General features: G+C 43.2%; 1 protein-coding gene across 1 annotated transcript in view; it reads left to right on the top strand.

Annotated features, from left to right (window-relative positions):
• Positions 1-16,572, top strand: part of os9 (OS9 endoplasmic reticulum lectin) — an 86,296-nt gene that overhangs the window by 28,406 nt on the left and 41,318 nt on the right. The window contains exons 3-8 of the mRNA XM_085972606.1: positions 359-422; positions 2,687-2,763; positions 4,892-4,990; positions 8,978-9,179; positions 13,055-13,225; positions 14,315-14,436. Of these exons, the coding sequence (XP_085828732.1) occupies positions 359-422; positions 2,687-2,763; positions 4,892-4,990; positions 8,978-9,179; positions 13,055-13,225; positions 14,315-14,436 (735 nt within the window). The remainder of the gene's footprint in view (positions 1-358; positions 423-2,686; positions 2,764-4,891; positions 4,991-8,977; positions 9,180-13,054; positions 13,226-14,314; positions 14,437-16,572) is intronic.

Below are 16,572 nucleotides of genomic sequence, written 5' to 3'. Positions count from 1 at the left end.
CCTGGGGAGCTCCCGTGTTCAGGATCAGTGTGGAGGAGGTATTACTGCCTATTTTCACTCTTACTGCAGGGTATATAACTAGTGTATTACTTGCCCCTCCCTATCTCTCTAACCTCCTGCAGCCCTACAACCTCCTGATGCTCCTTAAAACCTCCATCTTGACCCAGCTTTTGGTCATCTGCCCTAATATCTCCTTATGTGGCTCGGTGTCAAATTTTGTTTGATAATCGCTCCTGTGAAGCACCTTGGGACATTTTACGATGTTAAAGGTGCTATATAAATGCATGTACTTGCTGTTCAGTGTCAAGTCTGTATGTTTCATTGTTGGAAATTGGTTTTCTGTGTTGTTTCCTTACAGACCAAAGACTGGTGGACATATGAGTTTTGCTACGGCCAGGATATCAAGCAATATCACACACAAGGTGAATGCAGGTGCTAGTGTTTGAAAGTTGCACTTTTTATGGATCTTCTGTAACCTTTCTCTAGATTATTTTGGCGCTCATATCTTTTATCACTCTCCTGCTTTTCCTCAAATTTCTTACCACTGTGGGGGCCTATATAAATCCAGACAGTTTCTTGGAACTTCAACCCAGTTCTCTCTCTGTCTACCCCGCCCCCTCCCCCCCCCCCCCCCCCCCCCCTCCAAACTCAGGAGATGGGTTTCTTCTGAGATTTTCAAACTGATTCCCCCTGATTCTGACATTCTGTCTTTGTATATCTCAAAATTACTGGGACTTTAAATTTTTAATATCCTACCTATTTTTTAATAAAAGCTGTCAATCACAAACTGAACCAATCCCACTGCAGTGTTTAAGTTGGCATTATTTCTCTCTCTCCAACTTTTAACTGACGAGACTTGCATCCTTGTATCAAGGAATCTGTTGTAAAGTTCTTGTGACCAATATTTCCCCCTAATTCTTTTTTGGGTGCGCGGTCCCTGTAACGGGCTGCGCCGCCCATTCAAAAGGTTCGCGCATGCACGAAAAATCGGTCCCGGGCTGCGCGAGACGGAAACAGCTGCGTGGCCACGCAGCTCAGAGGGAACATTGATTGTGATGGATTTTTAAAAATAGCCACCAAGTCAAAACTCGACAAAAATACCTCATTTTTGTCACAAGTATTGCACACTGAGGACTTTTAACATGTATGCACTGCTAACAGAAATAAGATTCAAAATGCCCTTCTATAGCTGCAAAGTTGGAATATATACAAAAATGTTTTCTAGTAATTGGTCTGACTGTGTAGAAACATAGAAAAATAGGAGCAGGATTCGGCCCTTCGAGCCTGCTCCGCCATTGAACACGATCATGGCTGATCCTCTATCTCAATACCATAATCCCGCTCTCTCCCCATACCCCTTGATGCCTTTTGTGTCTAGAAATCTATCAATCTTAAATATATTCAGTGACTTGGCCTCCACAGCCTTCTGTGGTAGAGAATTCCACAGGTTCACCACCCTCTGATGAAGAAATGTCTTCTCATCTCAGTCCTAAATGTCCTACCCCATATCCTTAGACTGTGACCCCTCGTTCTAGACCCCCCAGCCAGGGGAAACATCCTCCCTGCATCCAGTTTGTCTAGCCTGGTCCGAATTTTATACTTTTCAATGAGATCCCCTCATATTCTTCTAAACTCTAGTGAATACAGGCCTAGTCGACCCAATCTCTCCTCATACGACAGTCCTGCCATCCCAGGAACCAGTCTGGTGAACCTTCGCTGCACTCCCTCTATGGCAAGTATATCCTTTCTTAGGTAAGGAGACCAAAACTGCACACAGTACTCCAGGTGTGGTCTCACCAAGGCCCTGTACAACTGTATACCAGTACAGTCCCAGCACTTGGTTATGTGAGGCTCAGAGTACCGATTTTTAAATCTCATTACCTGTGCAAGGATATCCAGTTTATTTCCCCCCCCCCCCCCCCCCCCCGGCCCTGCCAAAGCTACACACCATCTGCAGTTGAGTGTGTAACCTGTCCCACAGCCGTCTGCTAAATGTTGCTCTAATCTTATGGCGATGTTCCCAGTAGAAGCCTCCTACATTATAATGCAGGAAAGAATTGTGATAAGTGTGATTTTTTTTTTTTTTTAATTTTAATTTGACTTTTTGTGTGCCTGTGTATGTCTGCTGCTTTGCTGCTATGCGTACCAGAGTTCGAAGTAAAATGGTCAAATGCAATTTGTGCTTTATACTGTGAAAATTTCTGCATTACATCAAGGCTGCTGGTGTGCAGTTTACTTGATGGGACGCAATTCGGAGCACGAGCAATGAGACAAATCACTGCACCTGCAGTGTTGCTCAAGATGTGTTCGCGACTAGATTTCTTTCCCTAATGTTGGGGGAAAGGTCTGTGCAGGCCAGCGATGTTAAAACTGCAACGCTGACCTCTTAACAGGTGAGTTGAGAGCTCAAAGACAAGAACAAAATGGTGTTTGGAGGCAAAGCACTGGATGCAAACAAGTGACACAGAGGAACGATCTCTGGAAGGTGGTCTCCATGCTGCAGGAGTCACCCCCGGACTATGTCGCTTTATATTAATGCACCACTGACGAAATTGGAGCTGCCTGCATTGGCAGCTCTCTAATATAAATGCAGTGCTTGTCTCGCACTGCATACAGTTCTTAGATTTTTAACTCTACTTTCAAGACGGAGTTTGCATTTTAGCTGTAATTTTTTTGTTGTGTTCAGATTCTGAAGTTAAAGGAGATGTGATGTATCTTGGGTTTTATGAATCTGAATTTGACTGGAACAATGAAACTGCAAAGGTAAGGATGAATTCAAATCATAGGTAGGCTGCTCTGGTGTCATTCTGTTGCAGGTCCCAACAGATCAAAGCTTTCAGTAAATGCTGTTATTCAGACTCACTAGCCAGTTTACTTTGGCTGTTAACCTTACACAGGTCATGAGTGTCTAACTCTTGTTTTATTTTGACTTTTTGGTTTTTAAATTTTATTTCAGAGTTTTGAATGTTTTAAATTTTGATCTTGACACTTAATGGTATGTGTCAGCTGTGGTCATAGGTTCAAGCCCCACTTTAGAGACTTGAGCATAATCTAGGCTGACACTCCAGTGCAGTACTGAGTGAGTGCTGCACTGTCGAAGGTGCAGTCTTTCGGCTGAGACATTAAACCAAGGCCCCCTCGGGTGGACATAAGATCCCATGTCACTATTTCGAAGAAGAGCAGGGGAGTCCTCCCCAGTGTCCTGGCCAATATTTATCCAACATCACTAAAACAGATTATCTGGTCGTTTCTCGTTGCTGTTTGCGGGACCTTGCTGTGCGCAAATTGGCTGCTGCATTTCTTTGTTACAACAGTAACTGCACTTCAAAAGTACTTCATTGGCTGTGGAACGTCCTGAGGTCATGAATGGCGCTATATAAATGCAAGTTCTTTCCTTCACGTAATGGTTCTCCATCTTAGTTGCTGCAATACTGGACTGTGCGCAAATATCTCTCCCCAGCTTCCTTGCCTTAATAAGTAGAAGCCATATATTTTTGTTTTGCTCTTTGGAGTACTGCAAGCCCATGGGACAGCAAGGTAAGATCACAGGGAAGTGCCAATTTGTAGCATTTAATGCTTGAGCAGCTTTTAACTAGTTTATTTCCGTTTTGTGGATGTGGAGAGTGAATGTTCAATATAAATTTTGCATTTTCTTTTTTCTAAAAACAAAATGCCCCGAGTCAAATGCGAAGCCAGTCTCCGAGTTGCCTTCTCTCAATAGGCAATAGGTGCTTTTGTTCCGATATAAACATTGTAATCGGCTAACTTTTGAAATGCAATTGCTTTTTAAAAAAAAAAAATGCAGGATATTTGATTTCTAAATTGTAGAAGTTGTAAATGATCTATGTCTGAAACCTTTGATACTTTATTTCCTGTTTCCGGCCTGCAACTGTTTTGAAAGTGTGTAGTCATAGCTGTAAAAGTAACTACACAACCACCTGTTTGCTCATCTGTTGGAATAGCTGTGCCATTGTATCAATTTTTCTACTTGTGTAGCAGCCTTGTTGGATCAGCTAGTTATGATAGCAAGTGGTTGAGCCATACAGATGGAGAGTCCCAGGCTCAGACTTTGGTCTATACATTGAGTTGTCTGATCTCAGTCAGGACAGCGGTAGGAGTGCGACAATCGGCCTTTTGAGTTGGGGGGAAAAGAGTACAGGAAACTCTTTATTATCCGGCACCGACGGGACCGGCGTGGTGCCAGTTTATCAAAACGCCTGGATTACAGAGAGGTATAGTTAAAAGGTACGAGAGCGCCGTACACAGCAACAAATCCAGGCTTCCCTGTTGCTTAGCAACATGTGCAGGAACTCCGGACACAGACCAAGCGTCCCTGTTGCTTAGCAACAAGTGCAGGAACCCCGATTACACAGCCACAGATCCAGGAACTGCCACTAATGAAGTAAAACTTACCTGAACCTACTCCTGAATTTTGCCGGTTAAGAGATTTCTGGTTATTTAGGTGCCGGTAAATCGAGAGTTTCCTGTATATTGCCTAGGGATCCTGATCAGCATTCGGCCACCACTGCCGGAAGTGTGCCTGTGTGGATGTTGGGCGAAGATGGCATTAGACTTGGTTGCAGTGTGCTCCTATCCCTCCCCCTGGGGTTGAATAACCTACTGAGACTCATTAGCTCAGACGTGAAGTTATCACTTAAGCCAGCTCACCTGCTGCCCATTGAATTGTACACAGTAAAGGGGGAGGAGAAGACTAATTTTTAAAAAATTATATCCCATGCAGTTTGCTTCCTTTGACATTCTGATTTTTATCATGGATATAACCATACACTGATTATTTGTACATTTTATAATTGAATGCATTTTTTAATTTGCAGTTTTGAAAGCTTAAGTTTATATACTTTATTTTTTAAAGAATCACTTTCATTTGCAGGCTTCAAAGCAGCATAAATTGAAAAGATATCACAGTCAGAGTTACGTGAACGGATCCAAGTGCGACCTTAATGAAAAGCCTAGAGAGGCTGAAGTGAGGGTAAGTTTACAGCCTCTTGTATCCTAGAAACTGGCTGGAGTTTTATACTTCATCCAGAAATCACTTGCTTGTGGTCGAAGGACAGAAATCGGCTTCATTTGGTTCAAAAAAAACTTCCTTTCCAGATTATTTTAATGTTGCAGCATTTACTTTTGTATTTTTTTTTGTATTGCTGCTTAAGATGAGCGATATCGGTGCTTAGAAATGGAACATTTATCCCAGTACAGGTCACTCTTTGGGGTCACGACATGCTGCTGAGGCAAAGGGAATTTAACTCATGCTATACCTGACCAAGTACTCTGGTCAGGTGTAGCAAGGGTTAAATTCCCTTTGCCTCAGCAGCATGTCGTGACCCCAACCGAAGAGTGACCTGCTAATTCCATTGTGTCAGTGTGACATTCATAAAAGGTCGGTTAACCTAGTGGTTACAGTACTGAACTAGCAACCTGGAAGTTCCAATCCCACCAGGGCAAGTTGTGAAATTGAATTCAGTAAATGTGGTGATTTGTGGGCTGGCACCAGGAGACCAGCTGAGAGGGTGGATGGTTATAAGAACTCAACTGGTTCACGAACGTCCTTCAGGGAAGAGAACGTGTCACCCCTACCCAGTCCAGCCTGTGTGCAACTCCAGTCCCATAATGCCCTCAGGGCAACTATGGGTGGGGAATAATTTTTTTTTTTTCCACATCAGCTGGTCTTGTGGCACGCTTGAGTGAGCATTGTGCAGTAGGCTGCTCAAACTCATTTCTTTTCAGACCATTAAAGATGTCAGTGGGGACTTTCAATCCAGCAGTCTTGCTGGATTCCAGCCAAGGCCTTTAAGATGAAAGACTTCCCTGTATGCTGACCCATCGCTAACTGTTCAATATTGAAGGCAATCTGGCCTTCTGCATAATAGTCTCTTGTGCAGTAAATCCCCAGTATCCCGCTGTTTGTATATGTTTGTGCTCTTGTTTGCCCCCTCTTGTGGGTGGAGACCCATAGGGAGCGGAGCAAAAACACGAACATGTACAAACAGCATGAATAATGAGCGACTCTGGCAAACTCTGTTTCAATGGCCTTCTCAACTTTTCCTGCCACCTTCAAAGATTTTTTACATACTCCCCCAAGTCTTTCTGTTCCTGCACCCCCATTTAAAATTGTACCATTTAGTTTACATTGCGCCTCATTCTCCCTACCAAATTGTATCACTTTACACTTTTGTGTTAAATTTCATCTGCTATGTGTCTGCCTATTTCACCAGTCTGTCTGTGTCCTGCTAAAGTCTGTTACTATCCTCCTCACTGTTTACTACATTTCCAAGTTTTGTGACATCTGCAAACTTGGAAATTATGTCCTGTATGCCCAAACCCAGGTGGTTTATAAGAACAGTGGTCCTAATACTGACCCGTGGAGAAGATCACTATACTTCCCTCCAGTCTGAAAAACAACCGGTCACCACTGTTCTCTGCTTCCTGCCCCTTGGCCAATTCTGTATCCATGCTTCTACTGTCCCTTTAATCCCATGAGCTTTAATTTTCTTACAAGTCTATTATGTGGTACTTTGTCAAACGCCTTTTGAAAGTCCGTATACACAACATCAACTGCACTACCCTCATCAACCCTCTCCATTACTTTATCAAAGAACTCAATCAAGTTTGACAAAACAAGTTGCCTTTAACAAATCCGTGCTGGCTTTCATTTATTAGCCCATACTTTTCCAAGTGGCAATTAAATTTGCCCTCTTATTATTGTCAAACAGTTTCCCCCACCAACGTTAGGCTGACTGGCCTGTAGTTGCCGAGTTTATCTCCCTCCTTTTTTGAACAAGGATGTAACACTTGCAATCCTCCAGCCCTCTGGCACCGCTCCCATAGCGAAGGAGCATCGGAAGATCATGGCCAGAGCCTCTGCAATTTCCACCCTTACTTCCCTCACGAACCTAGGATGCATCCCATCCGGACCAAGTGACTCTTCTACTTGGAGCACTGCCAACCTTTTCAGTTCTTCCTCTTTATCTATTTTAATCCAATGTAATGTTGCTACCATCTCTGCTTTTACTGCTACATTAGCAGCATCCTCTTTTCTCTAGTGAAGACAGATGCAAAGTCCTCATTTAGTGCCTTAGCCAATGCCTTCTGTCTCTGCAAGAAGATCTCCTTTTTGTTCCCTAATTGACCCCACCCTTCCTTTGACTATTTATATGTTTATAAAAGACTTTTGGGTTCCCTTTTATGTTGGCTGCTAATCTATTCTCATTCTCTGTGTCCCTCTTATTCCCTTTTTTAGACCTCCTCTGTACTTTCTGTATTAATTTTGGTCTTTACTGTATTATCAACCTTATTTGTCTCCTTTTTCGGTTTCATTTTAATCTCTATATCTTTAATCATCCACGGAGCTCTAACTTTGGCTGGACTCCAGAGGACACAGATTTAAGGTGATTGGCAAACGGACCAGAGGCGACATGAGGAAACATTTTTTTACACAGCGAGTTGTTGTGATCTGGAATGCACTGCCTGAAAGGGCGGTGGAAGCAGATTCAATAATAACTTTCAAAAGGGAATTGGATAAATACTTGAAGGGGAAAAAATTACAGGGCTATAGGGAAAGAGCAGGGAAGTGGGATTAATTGAATAGCTCTACCAAAGAGCCAGCACAGGCATGATGGGCTGAATGGCCTCCCTCTGTGCTGTATCAATCTATGAAACTCCTCTAACCACAACCTGTTTAAGGTGGTGTGCATGTGTCATTGTGGATTAATAGTTGGATAATGCTTCAAATGAGCAAAACTAAATCCAATAGAGATTGGTTTAAGATGGTCTTGGAGTAACTAGGAGACCCAAGACTGGCGTACTATAGGTGTAACATTAACATAATGGGTGTAGCTTCACCGACCTGCCTGCATTTTTCCATTTCAGATAGGGCAGTGCTAGTGTTTTATATAGTGCTATACCTAAATTCTCCACATGGTGTCACTAAATGCATGCATGCCTGTAGTACACGCTCTCTGTCTATAGTACAGCGCTGCAAATGTTGAGGGAAGGGGGGAAAGTGAGATTTATAGTTGGAGTGAAAAAACACCAGCACTTTAAAGTGAAGCCTACTTAAAGAGGAACGTGACTAGACATGGATATCTTGTGATTAGCTTTAATGTATCCAAGCATCCATCCATCTTTCACCCCTTGCTCCTCTTTCCCTTCAGCAAATAGATCCCTATGGTAATTGGTATGCTGTGTGAAGGAAGCAACAGATGTTATTTTGATGCCAACAGGATCTCCATGGAACAACTGTCCGCGTTTGGTCCTTTTGTCATCGTGCCTCCCGGTCTAAGTTTTTGTTAAAACTCGGTTCCTCTTTTTGTTGGTCACACTTCCCTCCCAAAAGATGCCCAACATTGTCCATAACTCATTCTAAAAGCATCTGTATGTGCTTCTACATCTTCATGCTAGTTGAGCTTTCCGCAGTGTACAGAAATACTGACTGGACACCAGCCTCCTGCAGTCTTTCAAGTCGGTGATGTGCCTCTCCTATAATCAAAATACATAGAAGGGTGGGGGTTTTAAAAAACTTGTAGGTGCTAATTAAAATTGTCACTGTTGCTTGACTCCCCAGCACAAACAGCGAATCGCTGTGATTTTAGACTACAGGAACAGCTCCATTGAGAAATCTGGCAGTTGATTCCGAGCCATTGGAGGCAGGAAAGGTCAGTATTGGCTGGGTAGAGCTCTGTATTCAGCCAGTCCTGACACTCCCTTGCCCAGGTGTCTCCCAAGTTGGCATCCAACCAATCCCAGCTCCACAATTCCAGGTTTCTATATGGAGCTGCTCCTTGCTGTGTCTGGGACCATATCTGTGGATCAGCTCCCTAGAGTTTGGGAAAACCCTGAAATGGTGAATTGCTTTGAAGGAGAGGGGCTATTGATTGAGGGGGTAGATGTACTGTATAAATGACATTAAATTTACCAATAATAAATATTAATACTAATTTCTTTCTTGTATTTTTAATAGTTTATGTGCGAGGAAGGATCAGGAGATTACATCGCTCGAGTGGATGAGCCTCAGTCATGTAATTATGTGCTAACGGTGCACACCACTCGGATCTGCCACCACCCTTACTTGCGTCCCACTATTGTTTCCAAGCCTCAACCAATTCAATGTCAACCTGCCCTCAGTCCAGAGCAGTATGTCGCGTATGTCAAGGCCCAAGTGTGTAAGTACTGAAATTTTAATGCCTTCAATGCAACAAGGATGGATTAACTAGTACACACAAGTAGACTTGTATTGACCCCAGTATTTTATACACTGTTGTATTTCCTTATGAAAGTGTACTTGTAATGGCTGTGTTTCTGCAATGAAGCTTGGTGCTATGGCCACTCTGTGAATTTTAGACCTTTTGATCTATCCTACAGTAATGCTTTGTGCTTGTGACTTTGGTACCAAGAGGGCAGTTGTGGTAGTGAACAGGAACTGGGCAGTAATGAGGGTTTGTGTCCAATCTATAGGCAATGAAGCAACATTAAATGAGATGGGGTGTGTGTATGGGACATGTATTCAGTATGAAATACTTCCTTTCCTCTCCCCTCCTCCTCACCCTCAATGAATTTTAAAGAAAAAACAAAACGCCTACCTTGTGGAAGTCTCATTTCCCTTTGCTGTAGAGATCTTTGCTTTCAATATTGGCGTTCCTTCAGTTGGATGCTCTGACCTGCCCTTTTTATCTCTTCCTAGCATGGATGCCTATTGATTCTGCATCAAGGAGCAGATATGATGCCAGTCCACATTATTCCCAGTGGAGCTGTTTGCTCCCAGGTCTGGTCACTGACATCAGCTGAACAGGTCTGAAGAGTTGGGTCTTGCAGGATAGTGAAAAGAATACTTTAAAAAAAATTAGATATTAAAAACAAAAATTGAACTTGGGTGAGGAGTTTTTTAATATTGAATGCTTCATCATCTGCACTTGCCTTCTCAAAAGCTCCAAATCACTTCTTGGAATTGATTCCAACGTCCAACCATAATATATTTATAAATTATGATTCATTGATGTATTGAAACAAAACAAAAGCCTGGGCTGAATTTCAGAACTGACTTATAATGGTGAAACTAAGATTTCAAGCTTTTGACTTCCGTAGCTGAGTAAGCGACAGCAGCTTATTAGAATGTCCATTTTCACCCACATAGTGTGTACGTGTCCACTTGACAGTCAGACCTCCTGTCACTCCCGTTGGATCAGCTTGTTTTACTTTGTGCTATATATCTAGTTCCTTCTGTCTTTTCTCTCTCTCACTGTCCCATCAATATTAAACCAATCTTGCAAAAAGGAAATATGCAATGTTTGTTTGTTCTGCTGGGCATTGACATTCTGGGCCATAATCTAGGTCTGACATGATTGGATATCCATTTGGTATCACTTTGTGGGAAATGTGTTCCTTGTGCATGTGTTGGTTTTTTAAAAATCTGTTCTTAAGCCATTTACGGCTCCTCCATAGATCACTGAAAGTGAACTATCATTGATGGTTTGCAATCTTCCTGTTCTTTAAACTCACTAACAGCAGGTCTGACTTGGAATAAATTACTGTTTTTGGATTTGGCTCTGGAACATGGCACACGTTTCTCATTAGTGATCCCAAGGTTGTGCCGTTTTCTTAACTACATCTAAAAAGCAGCAAAATCATCTTGTGAAGAATCAAACTGTGGCTTCTCTGATGGCTCAGTTTATAGGAACATGGTACTAAGGTCCATCTAGTTCATCTACCATCCTGGCAGTCACATGATAAACGATAATGGAATTGTTGATTAATCACAGCGATCAATCTCTATCAATGAGTCTACAACAGACCCAGACATGAGGCGAGGAAAATCCCCAGTGGTGGAGAGCTTTGGGACCCATAGGCCCAAAGCAATGTTCCCGTTAAGCTGTGCAGCGGTCTGGAGGTCCCACTCGGGCTGCTCACAGGCACTTCCATGGAAGAAACAGCACATACATGAAAATTTGAATGGGCTGCCCAGCCAGTTAAAGGGACCGTGCACAAAAAAATTACAGGGAACATTGGTTCAAAGTCACCTGTTCCTCCGGAGGAAGAGAGAACTGGTAGTTAACTGGGCCTGTAGTTTTTGATATATTTATACAAGTAGAACCCAGCCTCCCTGAATTGCAATGAGCTGCAATTGGGTATACCAGCCTGTCCTATACTGTGCAACTGGATTTTTCATTTTTACATTTAACAATCAAATATTTTAATAGCCTTTGGTCTTTGAGGAAAACATTCGGTTAGTATTGGGAGCCTCGAATAGAAAGGGATAACCAAGTTAAAATAAACAGACATTTATCTGGAGCAGAATTATCAAAATTCCACAATATGATGGTAGAAAAAATAACTTGTTAATTTAAATATTGCATTTTTTTTAAATGTAAAGTTTTTGAGCTGCATTGCATATTCTGCTGCTGAAGCAACCTGGGATTGTGACCTTGCCTCAAGCCATAAGGTATGCTTACAACAGGCTGCTAATCCAGCTCTCCTTTACTTCTGAGAAATCCATTTGAACCGCAGTCATTTTCTGCTTACAAAAATGAAGTGCTACCTGCCGAGGATTTATGCGCACAGTCACACCAAATTAAAAGCTGCTCATTGTCTAATTCTAGATTTTTAGAGCACCCTGACCTTTGCTTGTCTGTCTCTTGCTAAAATGGAAAACCAGTGCTTATAGGAGTTAAGAACTGTGTAAGCTGGAAAGTATTTGCAGTCTCTGCAGAAAGACTAGCCATCTTGTCTGCTGATATGAAACAAATTGTCAGTGTTTGGCTGGATATTCTGCTCAGTAAGCAATGCTAGCTCAAAGTGTAATTGCTGTAGCCACACAAACACTCAATGTTTTATTAATATTTAATGGTAAATGCAAGTTATTTTTGATTTGTAACTTAGTTTGTGTTGTAAGTGTTTGTACATTTCAACCCAGGATAAACTTGTTCCTGACTGGATGATTCTTCTCCTCTTAGGCAGTCCCTCGGGAACCGAGGATGACTTGCTTCCACATTAAAAATGAGTTCTCGGGTGACTGATGAGTCCAATGCGGGACCTACAGTCTCTGTCACAGGTGGGGCAGACGGTGGTTGAAGGGGCGGGTGGGTGGGTTTCTTGGGCTGACGTGCGCTCCTTCCGCTTGCTCCCGGCGAAGTGACTCGAGGTGTTTGGCGCTTTCCCGGATGCTTCTCCTCCATTTTGTGCGGTTTTGAGCCAGGTATTCCCAGGTGTCGGGGATGTTACACTTTTTTCAAAGAGGCTTTGAGGGTGTCCTCGAAGCGTTTCCTCTGCCCACCTGGGGCTCTCTTGCCGTGTCGGAGCTCCGCGTAGAGCGCTTGTTTTGGGAGTCTCGTATCGGGCTTCGATGCTGGGGATGTTGGCCTGAGCGAGAACACTGACGTTGGTGTGCCTATCCTGCTAATGGATTTGCAGGATCTTGCGGAGGCAGCGTTGGTACCTCGCCAGTGCTTTGAGGTGCCTGCTGTACATGGTCCATGTCTCTGAAGCATACAGGAGGGCGGGTATCACTACTGCTCTGTAGACTGAGCTTGGTGCTGGGTTTGAGGTCCTGGTCTTCAAATACACTCTTCCTCAGGCAACCAAAGGCTGCACTGGCACAGTGAAGGCGGTGTTGGACTTCGTCATCGACGTCTGCCCTTGTTGACAGTAGACTTCCAAGGTATGGAAAGTGGCCCACATTGTCCACGGCCCCGTCGTGGATTTTGATCATCGTGGGGCAGTACTGTGTGGTGGGGGCAGGTTGGTAGAGGACCTTTGTCTTACGGATGTTTAGTGTAAGGTCCGTGCTCTCGTACGCTTCAGTGAAGGTGTTGACGATCAGTGACTTTCACAGTGGCTCATTTATTAGTTGGTAGTAATGTCTTCTCCTACATCTCTACAAGTACAGTTCTGATCTGCTACCTGCTCCAGCCTAAGGTTGTGGTCTGGCACCCAACTTTAGCCCTGAGGTTCATTCTAGGCCTCGATTGCTGTTTATGAAAATAATGTTTTTGTAATGATTTCTGTGCAGTTGACACTCTCTTTTCCCCCCCAACATTGCTTTTAGCTGACACCAAACGCAAAGTAGAAAAGATCTCCGAAGAATTGAAAACCTTGGATGAAATGCTGTTGAAAGACCAAAGCACACAGACCGAGGAAGAGAATGGTCTGACTCAGGAACCTGAAAATCAAACTGAGGAGCTTCCAGGCAACAGTGAGAGTGCATTGGACCTGGAAGGTATACCTGTCTGTAACCATACAAAAAGCATTTACATTGAAGGACATTTTTATACATTATTGGGCTGACATTCCAAAAAAATAGACTGATATCTCCCACTTGCCCAGAATTATGCAGAGCAGCAGTAGATCTTTACAAGTCTCTTTTCCTTTTAACCAGCTACATACTAAGGTTACTTCTTTTCCTCAGCCATATGAATGTCAAACTGGATTTTTTGACATTGGGTATTTGATGTTTGCACCAGTGATTTAAGTTTGCTGCTTTGACTCCATTAAGCTGCCCCTGGAAATACAGTATCTCAATTTGAGTTTGTTTATAGGCTCCAAAGATATGTCAAATATTTAAAATACTATTGTTGCTGCTTATCTCCCACTTTCTCATTCAATCTCTCCCCATCTCTCAGGTCATCTCTATTTACCTGTTTTTCTCCTTCTCCTGTATATCTCCCATTGAGGTTCTAAAGGGATCAAGGGGTATGGGGAGAAAGCAGGGACAGGGTACTGAATTTGGATGATCAGCCATGATTTCATTGAATGGCAGAGTGGGCTCGAGGGGCCGAATGGCCGACTCCTGCTCCTATCTTCGATGTTTCTATGAGGGGGTTTGGGGGATTTGGAAGGCTGGATGAAGACCCATGCCAAGAGTGCAGGGATTGTGCCCATGTGATACAGCATTCGTCATGTGGTTAGCGGGGACCAATCATTGCCATCTACCAATGGGACACAAGATTTCAGGTCACTGACCAATTCGTTATCCAGATCAGACATCTTTTTATATTTTCAATTTTTTTTGAATTTTTCTAAGATTTTAGCTGAAACTGCCCCAGGTCATTTCACGAACTGTGCAGCTGGCAGAAAGAGGAGACTTTTCAACCCAGCAGTATGGCTGATTCAATCTAAATCCCTTGGTGTGCTAGTTCACTATACTATACTGTACCCCAGCAAAATTGTAGTCTTTGTAACAAAAAATACTCCTTTACTTGTGAGTGGACCTGTAGTGAATCCATCTTTTCTTTAATTCACATGCAGTCTATAAGGAGCACATGTGACCGTTGACTGACAGTTGGGGGTTTGTTTGATTAATTTCCAGGAAGTGAAGCCTTGAGTTCACAGGAGGTGGTTGAAGAGGATGACTATGGTGAGGACTTCTGGAACAAAATCAACAAACCAGAGACTGGGGATGGGCCCTTTTCCGAAGAAAGGCTAGAAGAGGTATCAACAGGATTTTTTAATATTGCAATGAACCCCTGTGCTGGGAGAGCAGTAGATGCTGTAATAATTTCTGTTATTAAATATTCTAAACTCCATTGGCGATGAGGAGTGGATGTTTGAGTAACTATACAGACCTTGCAGCAAATTGCTTATTTGAGAACTCTGAAAATTCAACCATAGTTATCAGATACTTGAGCAGTTTATTCCACTAGGAAAATGGGGCAATGCACTGAATTGACCGTGACTCCCTTCACTCCAGTGTTCTGCTGAAAGTTGGTATTTCTTTATTCAAAGCATTTATATCATTACATATGATATATGGCACAGAAACAGGCCATTCGGCCCAGCCAGTCCATGCCGGCGTTTATGCTCCACACGAGCCTCCTCCCGTCTTTCCTCGTCTAACTCTATTAGCGTAACCCTCTATTCCCTTCTCCCTCATAGGCTTGTCTAGCCTCCCCTTAAATGCATCTATACTATTCGCCTCAACCACTCCCTGTGGGAGCGAGCTCCACATTCTCACCACTCTCTGGGTAAAGAAGTTTCTTCTGAATTCCCTATTGGATTTCTTGGTGACTATCTTATATTGATGGCCTCTGGTTATGCTCTTCCCCACAAGTGGAAACATTCTCTCTCTATCCAATCTATCACAACTTTTCATAATTTTAAAGACCTCTATTAGGTCACCCCTCAGCCTTTTTTCAAGAGAAAAGCGACCCAGCCTGTTCATCCTTTCCTGATCTGTACACCCTCGCATTTCTAGTACAGGAAACTCTTTTGTATCCAGCACCAACGGGACCAGGATGGTGCCGGTTGATTAAAAATTCCGGATGACGTAGAGGTATATCTACCGAGGCTATTTTTAACAAACAAAAATTAAAAAATAAGAAATGTGCAGTATAATTGGGTACTCACCTACAGAATGTTGTGTTAAATGGATGGTGGAAGATTGGAAGAGACTACCGGCAGCGCGGGAGAGTCAGACTCCTGTTAAGGTGTTCGGACTTCCGACAACGCCAAGAAGCCGAGTAGTGGCAGTTTGGAGAACTACCCCCACTGACTAACTCGGCCACCGCAGGAGACTCTGACTCGGCAACATTTCCGGTTATTGAGGTATTGTTTCCGGAGTATGAATTTATTATGTCCGTGTATAATTGAGACACGGACTGCAGGAGTTGATTATAACAAGTCTTTACTGAATGGAGACAACCTGGAAACTGAAACTACAACTACAGAAGCCTGCTGGGGCCTTTTATACAGGGGTGGTCACTGCCAGTACTGCAGTCTGAGACCAGTTATTCCCTTAAAGGTACATACACAACAATTCCTCCCCTTTTTAGATAAACAGTACATAACATTCATTTAACAACTAAATAATAACTAATTACAATTACGGTTGCTAGATACATTGGTTGAAGTTAAGCAATTATAAGTTCAGTCTTTGAGGAGGCTTCCTGATTCTGTCTGGATAACGCCTCTTTGGGATATTCTTCTGGCAAGGTTGAGTCGGGATCAATGTCGTCGTTTGGTTCGTCTGCTTCCAATATCACCGATTCTGCGGTAGATGCAATTGGTACTTCGGTTTCATCGCCAGGTGTATCAGATTGTGGTGTGGAGTTGACGTTTTCCAGTGACTCTAGAATCTGGTCCGCATGGCGTCTTACAATGCTCTCTCCAACGTACACGGTATACATTAGAGGTCCTTGCTGTGTACAGATCGTTCCTGGCTGCCATTTCTCTATGCGGTAGTCCCGGGCCAAAACTGGTTGACCTATCTTAAAACTCCTGGTCGGCCTTTCATTCATATTCTGAAACTGCCTGTTCGCCACATCTCTTCTGACGTTTGGCTTAACCAAATCCAAGCGGCATCGTAGTCTTCGATTGAAGAACATCATGGCTGGAGTTTGGTTGGTAACTGCATGTGTCGCATTCCGGTAGGCAAACAAGAAGTTATCCACCTTGTGTTGTAGGGGTATATCTTCATTACACATTGCCTTGATAGCCTTCTTGAATGTTTGAACAAACCTCTCGGCCAATCCATTAGTGGCTGGATGATATGGGGCGGATGCATAATGCTTAACACCATTGTTCTTTAAGAACCTCCGGAACTCTTCAGACACAAACTGTGGTCCATTG

The sequence above is a fragment of the Somniosus microcephalus genome, chromosome 33 (assembly GCF_052327205.1).
Source record: "Somniosus microcephalus isolate GS21.2 chromosome 33, FLI_Smic_1.0, whole genome shotgun sequence".
Lineage (NCBI taxonomy): Eukaryota > Metazoa > Chordata > Chondrichthyes > Squaliformes > Somniosidae > Somniosus > Somniosus microcephalus.
This window is presented reverse-complemented; position numbering and strand designations above follow the sequence as displayed.